General features: G+C 43.0%; 1 protein-coding gene across 4 annotated transcripts; it reads left to right on the top strand.

Annotated features, from left to right (window-relative positions):
- Positions 1-298: 298 nt before the first annotated feature.
- oma1 (OMA1 zinc metallopeptidase) lies at positions 299-16733 on the top strand. Of its 4 annotated transcripts, XM_064333537.1 has the most exons (10): positions 339-536; positions 762-823; positions 1605-2082; positions 2973-3201; positions 3955-4128; positions 4429-4536; positions 7472-7600; positions 9554-9628; positions 10837-10986; positions 16153-16733. In XM_064333537.1, the coding sequence occupies exons 3-10, from the start codon at positions 1643-1645 to the stop codon at positions 16429-16431; spliced, it is 1584 nt and encodes a 527-aa protein (XP_064189607.1). In that variant the 5' UTR covers positions 339-536; positions 762-823; positions 1605-1642; the 3' UTR covers positions 16432-16733. The 4 variants fall into 4 exon arrangements, with proteins under 4 accessions (XP_064189608.1, XP_064189607.1, XP_064189605.1 ...); XM_064333538.1 differs by lacking the exons at positions 339-536; positions 762-823 and adding an exon at positions 299-332; XM_064333535.1 differs by lacking the exon at positions 762-823.
- Positions 16734-18515: the final 1782 nt, after the last annotated feature.

Genomic DNA, 18515 nt, shown 5'->3' with positions numbered 1-18515 from the left:
CTGCATAGGTGATGCAAGACATGCATCCACATTCAAAGAAGTTTCATCATAGATGAGCCAAGGACTACCAGAAAAACAAGCACCCTGCACTGTATACTCAACTCTAATTGGAATGCCAGGAATGTCACATTAGGGCTCATGCATGCCCCATAAATATAGAGCACAGAAAGTCTTCTATTTTCTAAACATTATAGTCTTCTTCCAGGAATTCATGCATATACTAAAATAGGAGGAACTAGCCTAGTGCCTTAAGATCAACGCGGAACTATTTTTTACAGTCTGGGCGGAACTCAGTCTCGTTTTTTCACATTTGAATGGAGGACACATTACACGTAACACAACCAGGCAGCTACTTACTGTAACATTCGGGACCAACTTCAACGAACATTTTTGAAAATGTCTTTATGTAATGTTTGGCATTATGATTTGTCAATGGGTGTTAAATAAGGACATTTGTCTTCGCTGAGTGTTTATGAAAGTTCGGGAAACGCTGAAAAGGGTCAGAGGTTGTTTGCATAGCTAAGGAAACGGATAAAGTAAGTTGTGACAGAATGAGCCACGCGAAAAGAACTTACCCATAAACACACGAACAGGATCCAATATTTACGTGTAATTTGTTTGACAGTTTTGCGAATGTCGGTTAGCGTTGGATGGCTTGCTAATATGTGCCAGTTAACCTAGCTGCCTTGCTGTCACGCTTGTTGTAGCGGAGCATGACCACATCTGCGACATCATAAGTTTTTATGAACTATTGATTGCAGATGTTTTCTTGGCTAAGCATGTGAGGTTAGCTACAGGACAAGGGCGAGTTGAAGAGCTGAAGGTGAGATGACGAAATTCTTCACATGCAGATCGTTTGGGTGTTAGTGAAGCCCCACTCTGCCGGGGATTTTCCTGGTGGCTCTTCTGCCAAAATAGTACTGTTGTCGCACGGACTTTGTAAACTGGCATGTTACATTTTACCCCCTAAATCGTGCAATACAACGTGTCGGTGACTTAAATCTACGAAGCGATTGTATTGTTTATGACCATAAATAGCCGTCGCTGTGTCGTTTTATTTGACATTGGTTTTAAGAAGGCAGTTGATATGCCTTTTTCTAGAATTCATGTTTTTTGTTATTATTGTCATATTTTTTGGTTGTGCGGTGCCATTGTTTTTGGGGTCTTTGTCGGCGGATTAACGTTACATGAGTTTGGTTTAGGATTTTTTCCATGTCATCAAGCTGGCAATACGTAAAATTGGCTGGTTTTCGAATTTAGCTGTCTATATAGCTGCCTGCCTGGCTAATTTGCTTGTACTGCAGAAGATGTTTGCGCTTTTTGTAGCTCGCTTCATCTTCGCTGCGCTCTGACCTGACAGTGAAGTTTTGTTTCACTCAGCAAACAGTAACATGTATCATATTTTTTGCCACATTGTTAAGTATATATTTTGTTAATTAAATAATATTCCGAGGTGTTATTAAAGTCACAGTAATTTTATTTAGATTTATTTACAAGATGATGTAACTTGGGTGTTGATTTCATGCACAAGTGTTCATCTGAATTAGAATTTGTGTTGTTAACAACATTCTCAAATTAGAACTTCAAACTTGCCTCCCTTTCAGGTGTCTGCATGTTTATGTGAGAAGCGGCTGAAAAAACAATGGAACTGATCTGCATCCGTTTCATTAGAAATAGACAGCTATATAATTTAAGGGCCTACAGTCAAAGTAGGCACTGGGACTTCAGCACTTCTCTCTGTCCACACAAAGCGTGCAGCCTTAAGAACAGAGCACTAGCGCCAGCCTGCTTCCAGGCGGGCAGAGGTAGCCCGTCTCCACTATGCGAACAACTGTGGACAGCAGTCCCCACAGACCAGCAACGGAGACCAGTTTGCCATGCCTACCTGAATCACCCTCCTGTCACTAAAGGGAGGCTCTTTAGTGTGGGTGTGTCCTACCAGAAGGGACTTCTCCATCATAATCCAGCAGCTCACGGTGTGCACAACTTTCACACATCGGGACCCTTGAGAGCCCTGCCAATCCCCCTAATATGGCTGGTCCTCAAGCCATTACAGAAACTGGTGGCCATTGTTCTGGGAAGGTAAGATTTCATGTGTAAGATTTCATGTAAAGCAACTGGTGTCATTATTCTTAGGTCAGATTTACAAACATGGTGAATTGGCATAGAAATTTCAAGAGGCCCGTAAGTTTCTCAAGAAGTTTTTGTGACCCAGCTCTCAAATACGTGCCAAATATCTGTCTTTCATAGGAAACCTGTTTGTGGAAGAAAATTTGAGACATAAAGGGTTTTTTTGGTCCAAATGCACATGGAATATTCCTATGACCAGTAGGGTTGTCACAATATCCAATTATACTGTATGTCAGGATTCAAAGAAATTTTAAATAAAAAATGCTTTGTTTAATTTAAGCTTCTTGTCTGAGTCATTGTTTGAAATTGATTATGCTGCAAATAAGCAAAGGAAGCAACGCTAAGGCTACTAAAACTCATAATCAATGCTGCCACTGGGTAATTGCTTACTTTAACATTGTCATAATTCCACTGTAATATAGAAAACGATAATATTGAAGATCACCATATTTCTAAAATCGACTATTTCAAAATGGGATGTCGTGACAACCCCTAAAACTCAAGTATTGTTTGTCATATGTCATATTTATTACAAAGCCTAAAAAAAATGATTTTAATAATAACCTAATTTTGTTGCAGTTTAAAAGCACAAGATTTAGGGGCACAAATAAAAAAGGAAAAATCCAATTGCTTTTCGTACTGATCTGTGTATTGCAAATTAACACGATAAAGGCCAGTCAGAAGCATCTTAACTTGAGATTAACTTCAGAAGGATCTCTCGTTGCCGAAGTCATACTTTTTGATTGTTCAGGAGACCCATTCTGGCTATTGTTCACAGGCGTGAGTGTCCTGTCAGTGAGAAGCAGCACTGGAAAGTTCTTTCATGGTCTCTCTCCCCATAGGAGCATCAGGAAGTGGTGGGTGGCTCTCCCGGCCAATCGGCAGCAGCTGCTGCGGGAGGCCGTGTGGAGGCGGAGGTGGCACCTGGCGGCAGGTGGGGCGGCCCTGCTGGTGGCCCTCTCCGTGTTGCTCTTCACCCACCTGGACGAGTCCCCTGTCACTGGGCGGACCCGCCTGCTGGTCTTCACCAGAGATAACTTCATGGAGCTGGCCAATGTGACATCAGAGGGGGTGAGATCAGTATAATGATCATCATTTAAATGTGTTTTCCCTTTAAGAAAAAAGCACAGTAAACATGAGAATACAACTCAAAAGCATTTGAAATGTAATGGAACGTACTGCAGATGCAGTTTTATGTCATATTTTACTACATGGCCAAAAGTATGTGGACACCTGACATCCAACAACTCATCCAATATTAATGGCATTAGTATGGAGTTGGTCCACCCATTGCTACTATAACGACCTTCACTTTTCTGGGAAGGCTTTATACTAGATTTTCTGCAGGGATTTGCTTTCATTCAGCCAGAAGAGTTGATTTGGTGACAAGGCCTGGTTCGCAGTTGGCTTTCAAATATATATCCCAAAGGTGTTGGATGAGGTTGAGGTCTGGGCTCTGTGCAGGCCAGTCAAGTTCTACCACACCCTTCTTGAGAAAACCATTTCTATATGGACGTCGCTGTGTGCCCGGGAGTATTGTCATGCTGAATCAGGAAAGGGCTTCCCCCAAACTGTTGGAGAAGCACAGAATTGTCTAGAATGTGATTGTATGCTGTAGCATTACAATTTGCCTTCATTGGAACTAAGGGGCCTAGCCCAAACCACGAAAAACTGCCCTAGACCAAGGGGTGTCCAGAAACCTTTGGTCATATAGTGTATTTTTCATGCTTGTCATGTGTTATAAATAGTTTTGGACTGCATAGCTTCTACCCTGTCTTGCCATTCTAACCTTGCTTTGTGCTCATTTTTGGTCGTTCCTCCTAGTATATGGAAGAGTACAAGGATTCTTTTATTCCACTGGAGGACCCCATGCACAAGGTGGTGGAGACGTTGGTCAAGCACCTGGCCCAGAGGAACCAGGACATTGAAGAGGTGGCCAGAATTCCATGGAGCGTCCATGTGGTGGACAGTCCCACCATCAACGCCTTTGCCCTACCAGTGAGTCCCTCTGTCCCCATGTGATTGCATCACCATTTCCATGTTCTTTCCCTCTCAGACTGCTTTCTTTTATAGCATTCTGCTCCCCTCAGGAGTTCCATCTTACTATAGCGGCTGCTTTTCAAAAAGCAGCACATGGTTAGCAAGTGTGATTGTGCAATTGTCTGCCACAGTTCTTTTATTATTAGATTTGTGCTGGCTGTGTGTATATCGTATGCATCCCTTAAATCTTAGTCACATGTTTTGCGTTGTTAAAGCCAGGGCTGTAATTGGCTGGGGATGTGTGCTTGTTCTTGGCAGAACGGGAAAGTGTTTATCTTCACTGGCATGCTGGAGGCCGTGGCAGACGTCCACCAGCTGACCTTCATTTTGGGTCACGAGATGGCCCACGCCCTGATTGGCCACTCGGTGAGTGTCTCTATGCGGAGGGGGTTAACCCCAGAACTGTGGGCCATGGTGAGGTGGGGGACGGGTGTCGATTCTCCGGTCAGTGTTGGCACGCCGGGCGAACAGAGGTGGCAGATGGGCACGTTTCCCTCGCGGCCTACTGTGTGTCATCACCGTTAGTACACGTCAGATAAGACGGCCTTGCGGTGTGGGGTGTGTTGGGCCATTCTGTGCGGTTCAAGCTGTGAAAATGATACTGACCCTCTTTACATTCATTACCAACATTGGTTTGTCTGCCTTGCTCAGTCAACCAAGCACTGTACATAGCGAGCGAAAATTGGATGTCATCAGTTGCAGTGTGATTGCATCATTTATGCATAATTTATAAAGCCATTTTTGGCAAACAAGGGAGACAGCTGTGTGGTTTATTATTGTCATGGAGTATTTATGTTGTTCCTCTTAGGCAGAGAATATATAACACTGAAAAATTATAGATTGGGGTACTTGGGTCCGAGTCTTAAGCCTATGGTGGAACAAACGTGAATTGAGTGCCAGTATCACTTGTCTAGGTGCAGATTAGGAACAAAGGAAGTGGGATGCGTTTTGGTTCCGATTGGTTAATATGAAGAAGGCAAAGATGCTGTGTTTTCTAGAGGACTTCTGGGTATATATGGAGTGGCAGTCAAAGGAAGCTTCAGAGCTAATGAAAAAGACACTTTGTCATACAGAATCTCTAAGACCAAAATCACCCAGTGAAAGTCTCTCAACTAAATCTAGATTTTTTGGATTCACTTTTTGTATTAGTTATGGTACTGTTTTTGGACAGCTAAAAATGATACATAAGGAGTCATGTGGCTTGTTTCCTTTGTTATGAGTAGAGCTGAGTCTGTTAGCTAGCTAGCTAACATTTCAATGGCAGTGCCAGCTAGCTGTAACCCTAATTGGGTGCATTTCATTACAAATGCGTATGTTGTAGAAAATAAAATAGCTAGCTTGTTGCTTTATGTAAACCACATCTGGCAGCAGGGGAATCACAGTTTCATGGAGAGACACCATTCAGGGGCAGAAATGTGCAGAGGGGAAGCTGCTCAGGCAGATGCTTACGGAGTTAGGTAGCATCTCGCTGATGTCATCGTTATGGGCACTTCATGACTAGGCCAGTGGGTGGCACTATTGCATTTTTATGCTGTTGAATTTTCTTGATCCTTCAATTGTGATTTTTATTACATTCAGCTTTCAATATATGTCCTGACAAATGTCTTAAGGTGAATCAGCTTGTAATTGTTAAAGTGTGGCGCATTTAATGCTCTCCGGGAAAACGGCAGTTATATTTTGTGTGCATCTCTGTGTCGAGATTGCGCTCACTTTTTATTCCGATCCGATAAGTGACATCTTTATCTTCCCGTTGAATATTTATTGTTGTCCCTGATTGATGCGTGTTGATTGAAGGAGGGATATTGCTGGGCTTTATGAGGGTATGCCATGTTTATCTCCACTGTTATGGAGATTGAATGATAGGGTGTCTCTATTATGAGAATTTGAGTAAGGCCTTTGCTTGGATGTGACAGGTGTTAAACTACTGATAATTTCCTCTCTGTTATTGCACCCAGTGTCTCCTTTACTCTGAAAATTGCATCCTAAAGATGTAATTACTTGCATTTGAAAAATTAAATGTTTTTTGTTTTGATGACAACAAGCTTCTCAGGCTCTCCTGCTGAAAAGCGTTCCCATAGCATGATACTTGAGGATAGGGATCGTGTGATCTGTGTATCTGCTGTGTTTGGTTTGTGCCAAACATAGCACTTTGCTTTCAGGCCAAGGAGATAAACTTTAGCCTCATCAAACCACTAAATTTTCTTCCAGAAAGTCTGCCCCATAAACTCCTTCTGGCAAGCTCCAAGCCCGACTTACTGTTGACCACTCTCAGAAGTGGCTTTCATCTAGCCACTCTCCCAAAGATGCTAAATCCGTAAAGTGCTGAAGAGATTCTTGATATTTGGACAGTTTCTCCCATTTCAGTCGTTGAGCTCTGCAACTCAGTGTTGCAGTTTGCCTCTTGGTCACTTCTCTGACAAATGCCCTTCTCGTCCAGCTGCTCAGTTCGGTAGGATAGCCTTATGTTGGTAGTGTCTGGGCTGTGCCATATTTTGTTTTACAGTTTGGTACGATGCATGTGTGTTCCTAGGAAGGTTCAAAGCTTTGCCAGTCTTTTTATAACCTTCTCCCTCCTTTTGCCTCCTAACAATGTCATCCCCACTGGCTGTGCCTCAGTCATCATGATAGTGTGACTAATCTGATGTTTCACTTGTGAGACCTCGTGATGTTTATTCTGCGGTCAATTTGCATGCGTGTGGATTAAAAAATCAACATTGGCCGACCTCGTTAATGTGTTTAGTGTGATGCCTCTAGAAAATAGAATAACCCCTGGTCTAATTTAGTTTGGCAATACAAAGACGATGAATACTTACCAATTAAGCAATTTTTATAAAATTATGAGGACGTCTACTTTATTTCATTTTGAGAGTTACTCGTAGGCGTAGGCAAAATCCCATTTTGACTGTGCCACACAGCACTGTGAGAAATAATCAATGGAAGACCAAAAAAAAAATAAATTGAAGGCACTGTAACTCCTGATGGGTTTCCATATTGGATATTTGATTAACCTGGTTATAGTAGTTCATTTTGTCTATATTTGCTGTGTGTATAATTTAGTTGCATCAGAGTTTCATCAGAGCTGAAAGAAAGGTTAATGTTTTTATGCACGTATGATGTCATTGTCATTGAAATTACTGACATACTGAAAAACAAATATAAGTGCAAAATGTATCAAGATGTCAGGTTAAAAAAAAAAAAAATCTATTTTCACTTCAGGAGAGACATTTTGTGATTGTTGTTTGTGGTTTGAGCTGCTGCCTGACTGAGCCCCTCTGTGTCTGCTCTCCGGCTCCCTCTACAGGCGGAGCAGGCCAGCTTGTCGCACGTGGTGGACCTCCTTTCCCTCCTCTTCCTCACCGCCATCTGGGCTGTGTGTCCTCAGGACAGCCTGGCCGCACTGGGACACTGGGTACAGGGGAAGCTGGTGAAGGTGGGGGCGACGATGGCAGCCGAACGGTAGCGACTGACGTGCGCACGCGCGTGTGTGGGGCTGACGGGAAAGGAAGAGTCAGGAGGTCAGTTCAGAAGATCAGTTCAGAAGATCAGTTCAGGAGATCAGTTCAGAAGATCAGTTCAGGAGACCAGTTCAGAAGATCAGTGCAGGAGATCAGTTCCGAAGATCAGTGCAGGAGATCAGTTCAGAAGATCCGTGCAGGAGATCAGTTTAGAAGATCAGTTCAGGAGATCAGTTCAGAACAGTGTTTAACATTGATAGAGCCATATTTACCCTTCTAGTCCTGAACTGCTGCGTTATCAGATATGAACAGGTAATCAGAGCAGCTACAGTGTAAAGTTAACTTGACATGATAATGCCCGCTTGCATAGTACAGGACCGAAGAGGAAAATATTTTTCTGCATCCTTTGTGAGCTTGCTTTGGGTGTGTGCATATTTACCCAGAAATCATCAGAAATGTGCCTCCATTCGTGGTTAAAATAGTCTGGAGTAAATTCTCACTTCTCTCTGGCTCTGCTCACTTCCCTGTGTTCATCTGTTTTCTTTCATCTTCAGCCATAGGGAACGGTGAACAGGTGGTATAGACCAGTGTGTGTATTACATCTTCATTTCAGTCAGCGCTTTCAAATTAGTTTCAATGTTTCACTGCTAATTCATTCAAATTGTTGCTATTTACTATGATCAGCTTTTAACACGCTTTTAACCCTCGTCATCCATCATTTCTCCCTATTCAGAGGTGTTGGTAGGTCTTCCAGTACATCATTTGCTGCAGTAGCCATTGCACATTTAGCAGAATTAGCAGATTGCTAGGCATTAGTTTGATGCAACCGTTGTCATGTCAACGATAGGTATGCCAATTTTCACATGTAAATGTCCAATCCACTGGTATAGCACACACAGTCAAATATGCAACTGGGATGCAGTTTCTTAGAGAAGGCAAGGCTGAAAAGTGCATTTTAAACATGTGCTTAAAAGCTTCAACTGAAATGGCTCAGATCCCTCAGATCCACTATCTACTGGAAGGCTGTTCCAAAGCCTGGATCCTTATGAGCTGGAAGCAGCCTGACCGTACTCTCTTTGCCTTTGGAATGACTAACAAATTGGAATCTGTGGATGTGAGGGCTCTTTGCGGAGGACATTTTGGTAACATGTCACTTCAGTATAAATACAGGAGCCAGACAGTGAGGATTTGAAACCCAACAAGAAAATCTTAAAATCAATTCTGAGCTTCTGCAGCCAGTGGAGAGACTTCAACTGGGATGATGTGTTCTCTGATGTGTAATTATAAATGACATAGTTTTAAAAAATCCCCCCTTTAAATATGAAGTCTCTTTGCATTTTTAGCAAAGCTGATTCGTTTGCGCTGCAGAGCGATTGGTGTTGTGGAATCTGGAAGGTGTGCAGTGCTATTAGGGCACTTGTTTGTATGTGCCATCCAGTTGTAAGTGTCATCTATATAGCTGCTGCAGCCCTTTTTACAAAATGCACCTTTGATCTTAATACGAGTGGAGGCTGGAGCATGTCCTCGAAACAAGCGCTCTTTCGTCTTCCTCTCCAAGCACACGGTACACGCGGCGTCACGTGCAAGAGTTTGACAGCTGTCGGGCTGAACGGAAGTGCAGTTTCTGATTGTGCTGCATAAATAATGGGCAGATGGAAATTTAGATGGAGAGATGCATGCTGGGAATGTTCTGCGTGCCTCAACGATTCGCTAATACCATTTGCATGGTCTGTGACAAAGTGAACTTGTACTCCTGATGGATGCAGCGTAAGGGTATGATAGAGACCAGTTAAAATGCTAAGATCCACTTCACCGTGGTACCATTATTTCCCCTTGTTTTTTCTGTGCCCCTATAATGTAGTGGACATCTGCATCCTTCCCCCTCCCTGTCTGTCTCACTGAACGAGTGCTCTTGCTCTTTGTTTTAGTTCATGTTCAATCGGCCCTTCAGCAGGAAGCTGGAGGCGGAGGCCGACCAGGTCGGGCTGCTCTTGGCCGCCAAGGTACGTGCGCAGACGCCACGCATTTCAAATCCACGTCCTGCCATTTTCACTGGCCTAGGGTAGTCAATGTCTGATCTTTGTCCTCAGTCTAAAGCCTTTACGAACATTTTGTGGCTATTTGGATTTTTGTTAAGCTTTTACGCGTATTGCACCAGTTTATTAGTACTGTCTATTGGACCGAATGATATTCTGTAAAATCCACAATATCTACTACCGTTCCCCATTGTGGTCCTTGGGGCAGAACGGCAGTTTTGTTAGACCATTAACCCATATATGGTGTATGGCCATATAGTTTAGATGTGAATACCTATTATCCTCAGTGTACATGGGAGAAATGTCATTTATTTATTATTATCTGGGGTGTCATATGCACACCCGGCACTAGGTGGCACTGCAGGCACAGGGAAGCAATGCTGTCCCGATGGCGGAGACAGTGAATCATTGCTCACCATTTTCAAAGATCTTTAACGGAAAAGGACGGCTAAGTCCCACCTTATTTCTGTGTTCAGCCTTGTGCGGGGGGGGGGTAGTCAGACCTCAGTGCACGAACAGAACAATATGTCATGACGCCTACACAAGGATGCATGTCTGTTTCCCAGACGACAACTCAGACGATACCCAGTCTCTGTGTGTAAGAAGTGCCTCACGTGGGCAAATGCAGAAATCTGTTTTTTTTTTCTGAAACCGTATTTTGATTTGGGTCTTCCGCTGGAATTTGATTGCTGTTAACTTATACAGTAACTGTTAGAAGCACGATATACCTTTTCTCTGACCATTCTCTGTCTGACAAGCATGATCTTATAGGACCACCGCTCTCCCCCACGAAGATGGACACAGGGCAAGAGTGAGCCATCTTATAAACAACAAAGATTATCTTGCGTTGTATTTGTAACTATATATTCGTACATAAATATATAAACACAAGATATATTTGGGCTTGTGTTTAGTCATTATTCCCAGGGGGAGTATGAGATTTTCATTTGAGCTTGTTGTATGTAGAACTTCAGAACATGCATTCAGGGGCATTCCTCAGTGATCCTTTTGTGGTAATTGTGAGTGAAAGCAAGCTGTTGGGTAACCCTACCGTCATTTACCTCAGCATGCTAATTGTAAACTCTAGATTATGTGTGTATCTATGGTATTTCTGTAACCTCGCTGTTGGCCCGTTGGTGAGTAACGGCGTGCTTTGTGGCTGTCGTTAACCTCAGGCCTGTGCCGACGTACGGGCTGGACCCGTCTTCTGGCAGCAAATGGAGATTTCGAATCAACTGACGGGTGACCCCACCGGGCCCGAATGGCTCTCCACGCACCCCTCCCACAGGAATCGGGGAAACAAACTGGACCGCTTGGTCCCTGAGGTGAGCACAACGCACGTTCACGCAGACTCGGTTTCTTAGGTTACGCAGTGTGAGTGTACACATAGGAGCTGGTTTACACGTCGCATTTCCAAAAGGATGTGGACACCGGGGCGTCTCACCTGTATGTGCTTGTTGAACATCTCATTCCAAAACCGTGGGCGTGAATATGGAGTTGGACGCCGATTTGCTGCTGTAAGAGCCTCCACTCTTCATGGACGGCGTTCCAGTAGATTCTGGAACACGGCTGTGGGGATTCGCTTCCGCTCAGCCTCAAGAGCATTAGTGAGGTCGGGCACTCATGTTGGGCCAAACCAAAGAAGAAGAGAGCACTGGTGAGCTCAGTAATCACAAATGGCCTGGTAGGCCAAGGAGGTCTACAGTTGATGACCCAAAAATTCTCGTCATAATGAAGATTACGTCCCCTCTCTGTGGTCGCCATTGTATTTACATTTCAAAAGAACATAAATAGAAAAAACAGAACACCAAAAATTAGGGTTACTGTAGTTTTAATAAATCCATGCCTCAAAAATATTTTGATGTATCTGACCCAATCAGTATTTGATATATTTATAGTTTATGACATTCCTGATACACACTCACACACATATATGCATAATATTTGAATGCTTCAACTATTCATTATTGAAAGTCATGCTTTAGCAAGAAAAATGAGGATAAATTGTCTATTTTAAGCCATCAAATCATATTAAGAATTATTCGAGGACATGACACTGCTATGTTGTGAAATGAAGCTCTGCATTGTGCCGAAGAAAAGCCAGAGCTGGTTTTGCTGAAGGCAGTGTGTATTAATGAGGCACCCGGAGATTCACCTCCGCCTTTGAATTAAACCTGTGGACATAAGCAAGAAACGCTTAACGAGAGTGGCGTGGAAATGAGCTGCTTAACGATCGGCGGAGTGGGGATACGGATGCGCCCGCAGCTGCGGAAGGGGCTCGGAGAGCGCTCAGGAGGGGTGGGCTGCGTGTCGAGACTTGCGGCAGGTGAAGCTGCGGGAAGGGTCGGCCCGCACGGAGCCCGTTATCTGCATGTGCTGCGCTCTGCGGCGACTGCGGCACTCCTCGCAGGAAACGCCGTGAATAATAAACAGCCCGTTTGAATCGCCGTCACGAAAAGATGAGCTAACCCATTATACTGACAATATGCTTAACCTTGTTATTGGGCATCATGTATGTCAAAATGTATATATTCAAGGTTGTTTAATTTTTTTAATTTATTTTTTGCTTCATTCAATGCAGGCACGTGGTGTAGATTGAAATTGAAACCGTGACTTGTCCTCCTATCGGAAAGCTTGGCATAACCGCAGATAGATTGTCACAGTATTCCGTTATTAACGGTTGTGAATTTATGGGAATATCTGAGCCAGCTCTGCATATAGCGGAAAACTCGGGGGCTGTCAAAAGGAAAGTTCACGGCAGAGATTCATAGGTTTGCACCAATCGCCCGCTACTATTGGTGACAGTACAGAGGGAGGAAGCAGTGATTCAGATACGGAATCAGCGCGTGCCATGTGACCCATTTCGGAAAGCACATTCTAATCGTGTAGCTATGTCATTTTGAATTTCTAAGAAGCCAAGGAGTTTAAAAAAATAGATTTGTATATATTTATTTTATTCCGTTATTGTTTTAATTAAATGACTAAGCTAGCTGCTTAGTGGTTGTATCCTTATTGGTGCTCCTTAGGGTTTTGTTTTCCCCAAGCAGACACCAAATGACTTCTAAGCATATGGCTGCTTCATGCTGATTGACTGATGCTGGCAGATGCATCTCGACATTTTGATATTTGACTTTATTACCGTTAGAAAATTATGCATGTTTGCTATTGAGGGTATGGTAAATGTACATCTAAACTGTTTTCCTTCCGCAAGCTTGCTTTAATCATTCTGTCTATTAAACTGTGGGCTCCAACCCTTTGTCCCCATTCTAATTTAATCAGTCTGCAGATGCAATTTTCTGTGCACTGCCACTGGAAATCACAGGGTACTGTAACTTTGTGGAATGATTGTGGAACAATTTTGGTCACACGCCGATGGGTACAAAAATGACTGTTTAATATGCAATGCGGAACGATGCCAGTGCTCTGTAAATGCCTTGCAAAGGCATGCCACACACAAGAATATACTTAACCTTGAATTAAATTTTTATTTGACAAAGCAAGTCCTGCCTGCTTACATGCGTGTACATTAAACATGAAAAGAACAGATGGGGAAGACATGAATTGGTCCTCAGCTGTGTGCATGCATGTGTGTACACATGCACTTTATGGGCTGGCTGATAGGTGGAAAACACAGCAAAACCCCTTTTCACTATTTGAATTTTAAATTTATTCGCTTCAAAATTGGCCTTTAAAGAATATTCACTTCCTACGTCATGTTCAGTAACCTTGAGTTCTGCTGCGACCCTTGAACTTTAAATACAGAAAACAAGTGTCTGATGTAATAACTGCCTACTAGGGTACTCATTTAAAACTTACAGCTGACATTAAATTTATTAGACTGCATAGGTTAATCGCTTCCCTGAAAATACAGAACTACCGAGGTTCTTGATAGTTCTGGGTACGGATGGTTCCGGAACTGTTTTGTGCAATGGAAAAGGGCCATATGATATCTTAAGTGGGGAGAAAGCAGTACGTGTAAGCGTAGTTATGTAACCAATGGGGTGAGGGACGTGTTTGTACTTGTGAATGAGAACGCAGGAAACGGAAGGGAAAACTGTTAAATGTTGAAACAGTGCGATCCTGGCTCCTTTCCTTGCTCCTTTTAGTCACTTAACACAAATGTGTTGAGTGAAATTAATGTTCCATTACACTCCATTGCTGCAGAATTGCTTAATGTGTGCAAATATGTTCTTTTTTTTAATATTCACTTTGTCTGAGGAAACTTGTGCCCTAAATAATTTAAGTATTGCTATAGTTGCTATAGCATGAAACCTGTAGCTAAATAGCTTAAATGGGCTATACTATAAATAAGAAATTATGACCACAGAATTTTGAATTTTTATCAAAGAAAATAAAACCAGGGAAGATCATTCAATGTGATCCCATTCACAGCAGTAACATGACTGTGTTTTTCACTGTGTCAGTAAAACGACATTGTGTGCAGGGGTTGCAGGAGAACTCATCTCCGGCCTCTGAACCAACATCGTGCTGATTGGCCACGTGGTTTTGCAATAACCAACTAAAATGCTTAAGAGTGGCTAGAATTTAAATGGGCATATTTCATGCTTGATTTGAGATGCAGTCATGAAAGCGTGTGCATCTCCCAATGTGAAGAGCATGGAAGGAATTATGAACTTTTGTTGAATATCCTACATGCGGAGCCTGCATTATCTTGAGAACTGTATAGTGTTCGCTGAGGTATACCCTCTACTGAGTTGCATCTTCTAGTTTGATGTGTGCTCTCCCAAAATGATGGAGAATGTTGCAGGAGGGAAGAGGCTTGCAGAGGTCATTGGGCATGTCACATGAGCAGAAACAAATAACAATATGACAATAATATGCAATAAAAAATGATGTGGAGAGAAAAACAGAAACCATGTAGAGTTCTTTTTTTTAAAACACGTTGGTGATGTGTCATTTATCATTACCTGTATATGTCACCCTGCTGTGAAGGCTCACACAGAGAAGCAACTGCTCCACAGCCATCAATCTTTACAGCCACAAACTTACCATTTCAATGCAATATTGGCTTTTTTCGCTGGTCTTTTACTAGTTGCTTGATATTCTTATATTGCAGGTCGTTTCCATTTTGTCTGATCCCTGTACAGGATATACTATTAGCATTCATTGCTGCAACCTTGGCTATTGATTGGGGCGAACACAGACAGAGGCATGATGTCAGGTGCCTCTTATCATACCCTGGGTTTGCTACTGTAACTGTGTTTACAGACATGAGGTGGAGGAGGACCACGTGCAGCGTAAAGGATGGAGTTCTCTATGTGCTCGGTCGACCGCTGGGGGTTTCTGGTGTGCAATGAGACGCTGTCACCCTGCCTGACTGAATCCCTCCCTACCATCTGTGGTGGTAGAGCCAATTTTGCCCGGCTAACTGTCGGCCACAGTCGGCACCTGCATGGTGCGAGTTATCAGACCGATCTTCAATATTACAATATTGCTGCAGGAAAAAGATGACGGTGAAATGCTTATTTTTCAATATGCCACTGAACTGTAGCGGGAGTAGGCAATCATTAAGGTTGTAGATATTGGTTGTATTGTCATTGACTTAACATTAACATTGAGCACATTGACACTCCTGTATGAGAGACCAGACTTTAAATTAGACCAGAAATTAGTTTGCTTTGCAGTGATTTGTGGGATGGTTTTTCCAGTGTCCCAATGCCCCCTCTTGAAGTTGCCATTGCTTATCTGTTTGTCATGGACTGGTTTTGATGCAGCTCTACTCAATCCGGATTGGAACTCAAAAGTGCTTCACAATGGAAATATGATGAAGAAACTATGATCATATACACTTATTGACCTTATATGATTAAATTTTTCTGTAGTTAAAGCACTGAAATAAAGAAGTGGTTTCAAATAACTCTAGCTTTTTAAAAAATTTAAATTTAGTCTTGGCGAGTTAGCACTGACCCATGTTGCCTAGATGTCCAGCTCCTGTTCATAAAACTCTTTCTCCCTGACGTGTTTATGCTTGTCTAATCATTAACAGTGCCCTCTGATTATTTGGGGGTGTGGTTGTCACTGTTACTTTATTTTATAATGCTATCGTCAGCCGTTAATATGCAGCAATTAACATTTGCAGCTGATGTGCAATAAACAAAATTAACTTCGCCTGGTATTCTTTCTTAGTGGATCTGCTCCAAAGTGTCTGCATACCAGACAAAAAAATCCATGTATCATGTGTCTAGTTCTGTGGCAGCCATTTAGAGCTGTTCCTAAGATACAGTTCCTCCGTAGCATTGTGTACCAGCATAGGTTTGTGCCTCTGAGAATCCTGATTGCTGTTGTCAGACTCCTGTTATGTCTAGCCGCTAGATTAAAACCTGGGTGCAGCGCTTTGGCTTGTTGTCGTGGCTTGTGGTGGGAGGAATGAACGTCCCCACCCAAAAAATATGGATTGAATAAGCTAATGTGTATTAGTTTGAGGTCAAAGGTCACAGGCGGAGTTACATTTGTCCCCTTGTCCCCGCCAGGCTCTGAAGCTGAGGGCGAGCTGCGACTGCCCCGCCCTGCCGGGCACCGACCCCCGCGTCGTTTTCTCCGAGAGCGTGAAGCTGCTTCTGGAGAGCGTGAAGTCGAAAGGCCAGGAGGGGGCGCACAAGGGGCCCGGGGCGCCGGCGGCGCTAGCGCGTGGGGGGACGCAGCCGGCCGGAGCGCTGGGGGCCCTGCCCTCCCTAACCCAGGCGCTGGTCAGCAAGCAGGCAGAGCAGCCTCCTCACAGGAAACCCCAGGAGGATCCGAAAACACCCTGAGCTTCGGGCCTGACCCACTTCAACCGATTTAACCCCACCCCCCTTTAACACTCCCATTCCAGAACCTGACTCTGCCCCCCCCCCCCACCCAAAGAATTTAAAACAAATTTGACTGACAGAGTCCGAGAGCCACTCCCTTCTGTGCATCATAGAAAATGCTTTGAAAGACCACTGAATGTATTTCACTAGCAATAAATAAGCTTTCTACCAGCAGCCATGTATCCAACATCCATGATATCTAACTTTTGAACTGCTGCTGTGCTATAATTTATTAGTGGTTGAATAAATTGGAAGCCTTACAATATTAGTTGTGATATTTGATTCTCACTTGCATAAAAGTAGCTCTCTGTTTTGGTCCTGCCCATGGGAAGCCAGCAGAAGAAACTCATTATGACTTGTAAGAGTGCAAAAGAAACATCAAGCCACTATGACTCCTCCTGATAACTCCCAATCCCAATTTTAAAAAAGGAGAAGGCAATGCCAGGCTGTGAATTGTTAACAAACATCGCAATTTACCAGTGGGATGAAAGAAAAGGTGAATTTGGTGTAATGGCTTCTAGAAAAAAAGATTAAAGAAAATCTTTGGCGAATACAAATTATAATTTCAAGGTGAAGTTGTGTTTGTCGGTTGGTGTGGAAAAATCTACTGTGCAATGAGCAAAATGACCGACATTATTTTCAGAGGTGAGGCGTGTTGTATTTACTCATATTCCTAGTCTCTACACTGGTGTTACGAACTCGGGGAATGGTTGTGAATGTGTAAGGAGCCTCAGGGCTTAAAGTTCTCCAGCACTGTGCCGGAATTCCGGCGCGGGGCCGTTTTAGATTCGAAAATAGATGATTATATGTCTATGGAAAATATTCTTGCGTATTTTTTTAACTGTCGCATAGCAAGAATATGGCTGTATATGTATGTATACAGGCATAAGGAACCCTATATTTTGTATGAATAAAGTGGACCTACTTCATTCGTTTAGGCCCACACTGTGGCTCAGGGAAGTGTCAGCTCAATAAAGCACGTGAACGCGCTACTTTTAAAAAGCACTGCAATGAATAGGCTATTCGTTGTGTTTTCATATCGTCGCAATCTTTTGGACGAATTTCGTAGTCGTTTAACAACAGTAGTCCTATGCCGCATACGTTGTTTAGAGACCAACGGAGGAACGAGTGTTGAAAAGTTTGAAAGATAGGCGTATTGGATATTCTTTATGGCTTTGAAAGTTGTGCTTGGACTTGGATACAATTACCAGACTACGGTTTCCGATTGAGGAAAGGGTGAGTAGATAATGCATTTTTCAGCCATTTGGACATTTCACATTTAAAAACGATTAGATTTGGTGTTCTTGTCTTTCTGAAACGGGTCGCGATATGCGCCACAACCGTCATCCATCTGGCTTGTAGCCTACAGCTCTCCAGGCTTAGGCTATGTTTTTAGCATCTTATACCACCAAAGTATCTATTATCACAGCCATTACCGTAGTTGACAGATATATCTATATCTATACATATGTGTCAAAAATAAATGGAGATGGGCTTGGATAGAGGAAACTGGTGGACAGTGCAAATAGACAGTGCACTTCAGCTTTTTGTTTTGCACAATTTGTTGTTGTACAATTTGTTATTGTTTGCTATTTGTATCAGTTGTGGTGATAAACATGTTCATTTTCAATAAATTAATTTCTTCATTTCGTGAACCCCCCCCTTCCCTCTATTATTTCTCCTAACCCCCGATTTCAGGCACATTACATGCCCTGAGGACAGATGTCAGGAAATGCTGTGGGGGGGAAATACGTTGTATTATAACAATCTACACTCAATGTTCAGCTAATGCTGGAGCTGTTAAGACGGTTTGCAGGCTTGAATGAGCTCTGGTGTGTCTCTATCAATCTCAATATTGAGATGTGTCATAAAAGCTGCATTTAGTATGAAACGAGGGCCTTTTCTGATGGCAGTCTTTGTTTTGTATTGAAGATATACCACCACAGCGCAACTCGAAAAAAGCTTTTCCCGAAGTAAAACTTGTGCGCATTTTATTCCCTGAAACCACACATAAACTGTGTTGCTTTTAATCTTGCGCGATGCGG

The sequence above is a fragment of the Anguilla rostrata genome, chromosome 4, assembly GCF_018555375.3.
Source record: "Anguilla rostrata isolate EN2019 chromosome 4, ASM1855537v3, whole genome shotgun sequence".
In the NCBI taxonomy this organism is placed as follows: domain Eukaryota; kingdom Metazoa; phylum Chordata; class Actinopteri; order Anguilliformes; family Anguillidae; genus Anguilla; species Anguilla rostrata.
Note: the sequence above shows the minus strand (reverse complement) of the source record. Positions and strands in the feature narration are given on the sequence as shown.

Excerpts from the sequence above, each read along its gene's own strand:
- oma1 (XM_064333538.1), top strand. The coding sequence starts at position 1,643 with ATGGAACTGATCTGCATCCGTTTCATTAGAAATAGACAGCTATATAAT. Across the intron at positions 2,083-2,972 it reads GTGGCCATTGTTCTGGGAAG|GAGCATCAGGAAGTGGTGGG; the intron begins GTAAGATTTCAT and ends CTCTCCCCATAG. Across the intron at positions 9,629-10,836 it reads GGCTGCTCTTGGCCGCCAAG|GCCTGTGCCGACGTACGGGC; the intron begins GTACGTGCGCAG and ends CGTTAACCTCAG.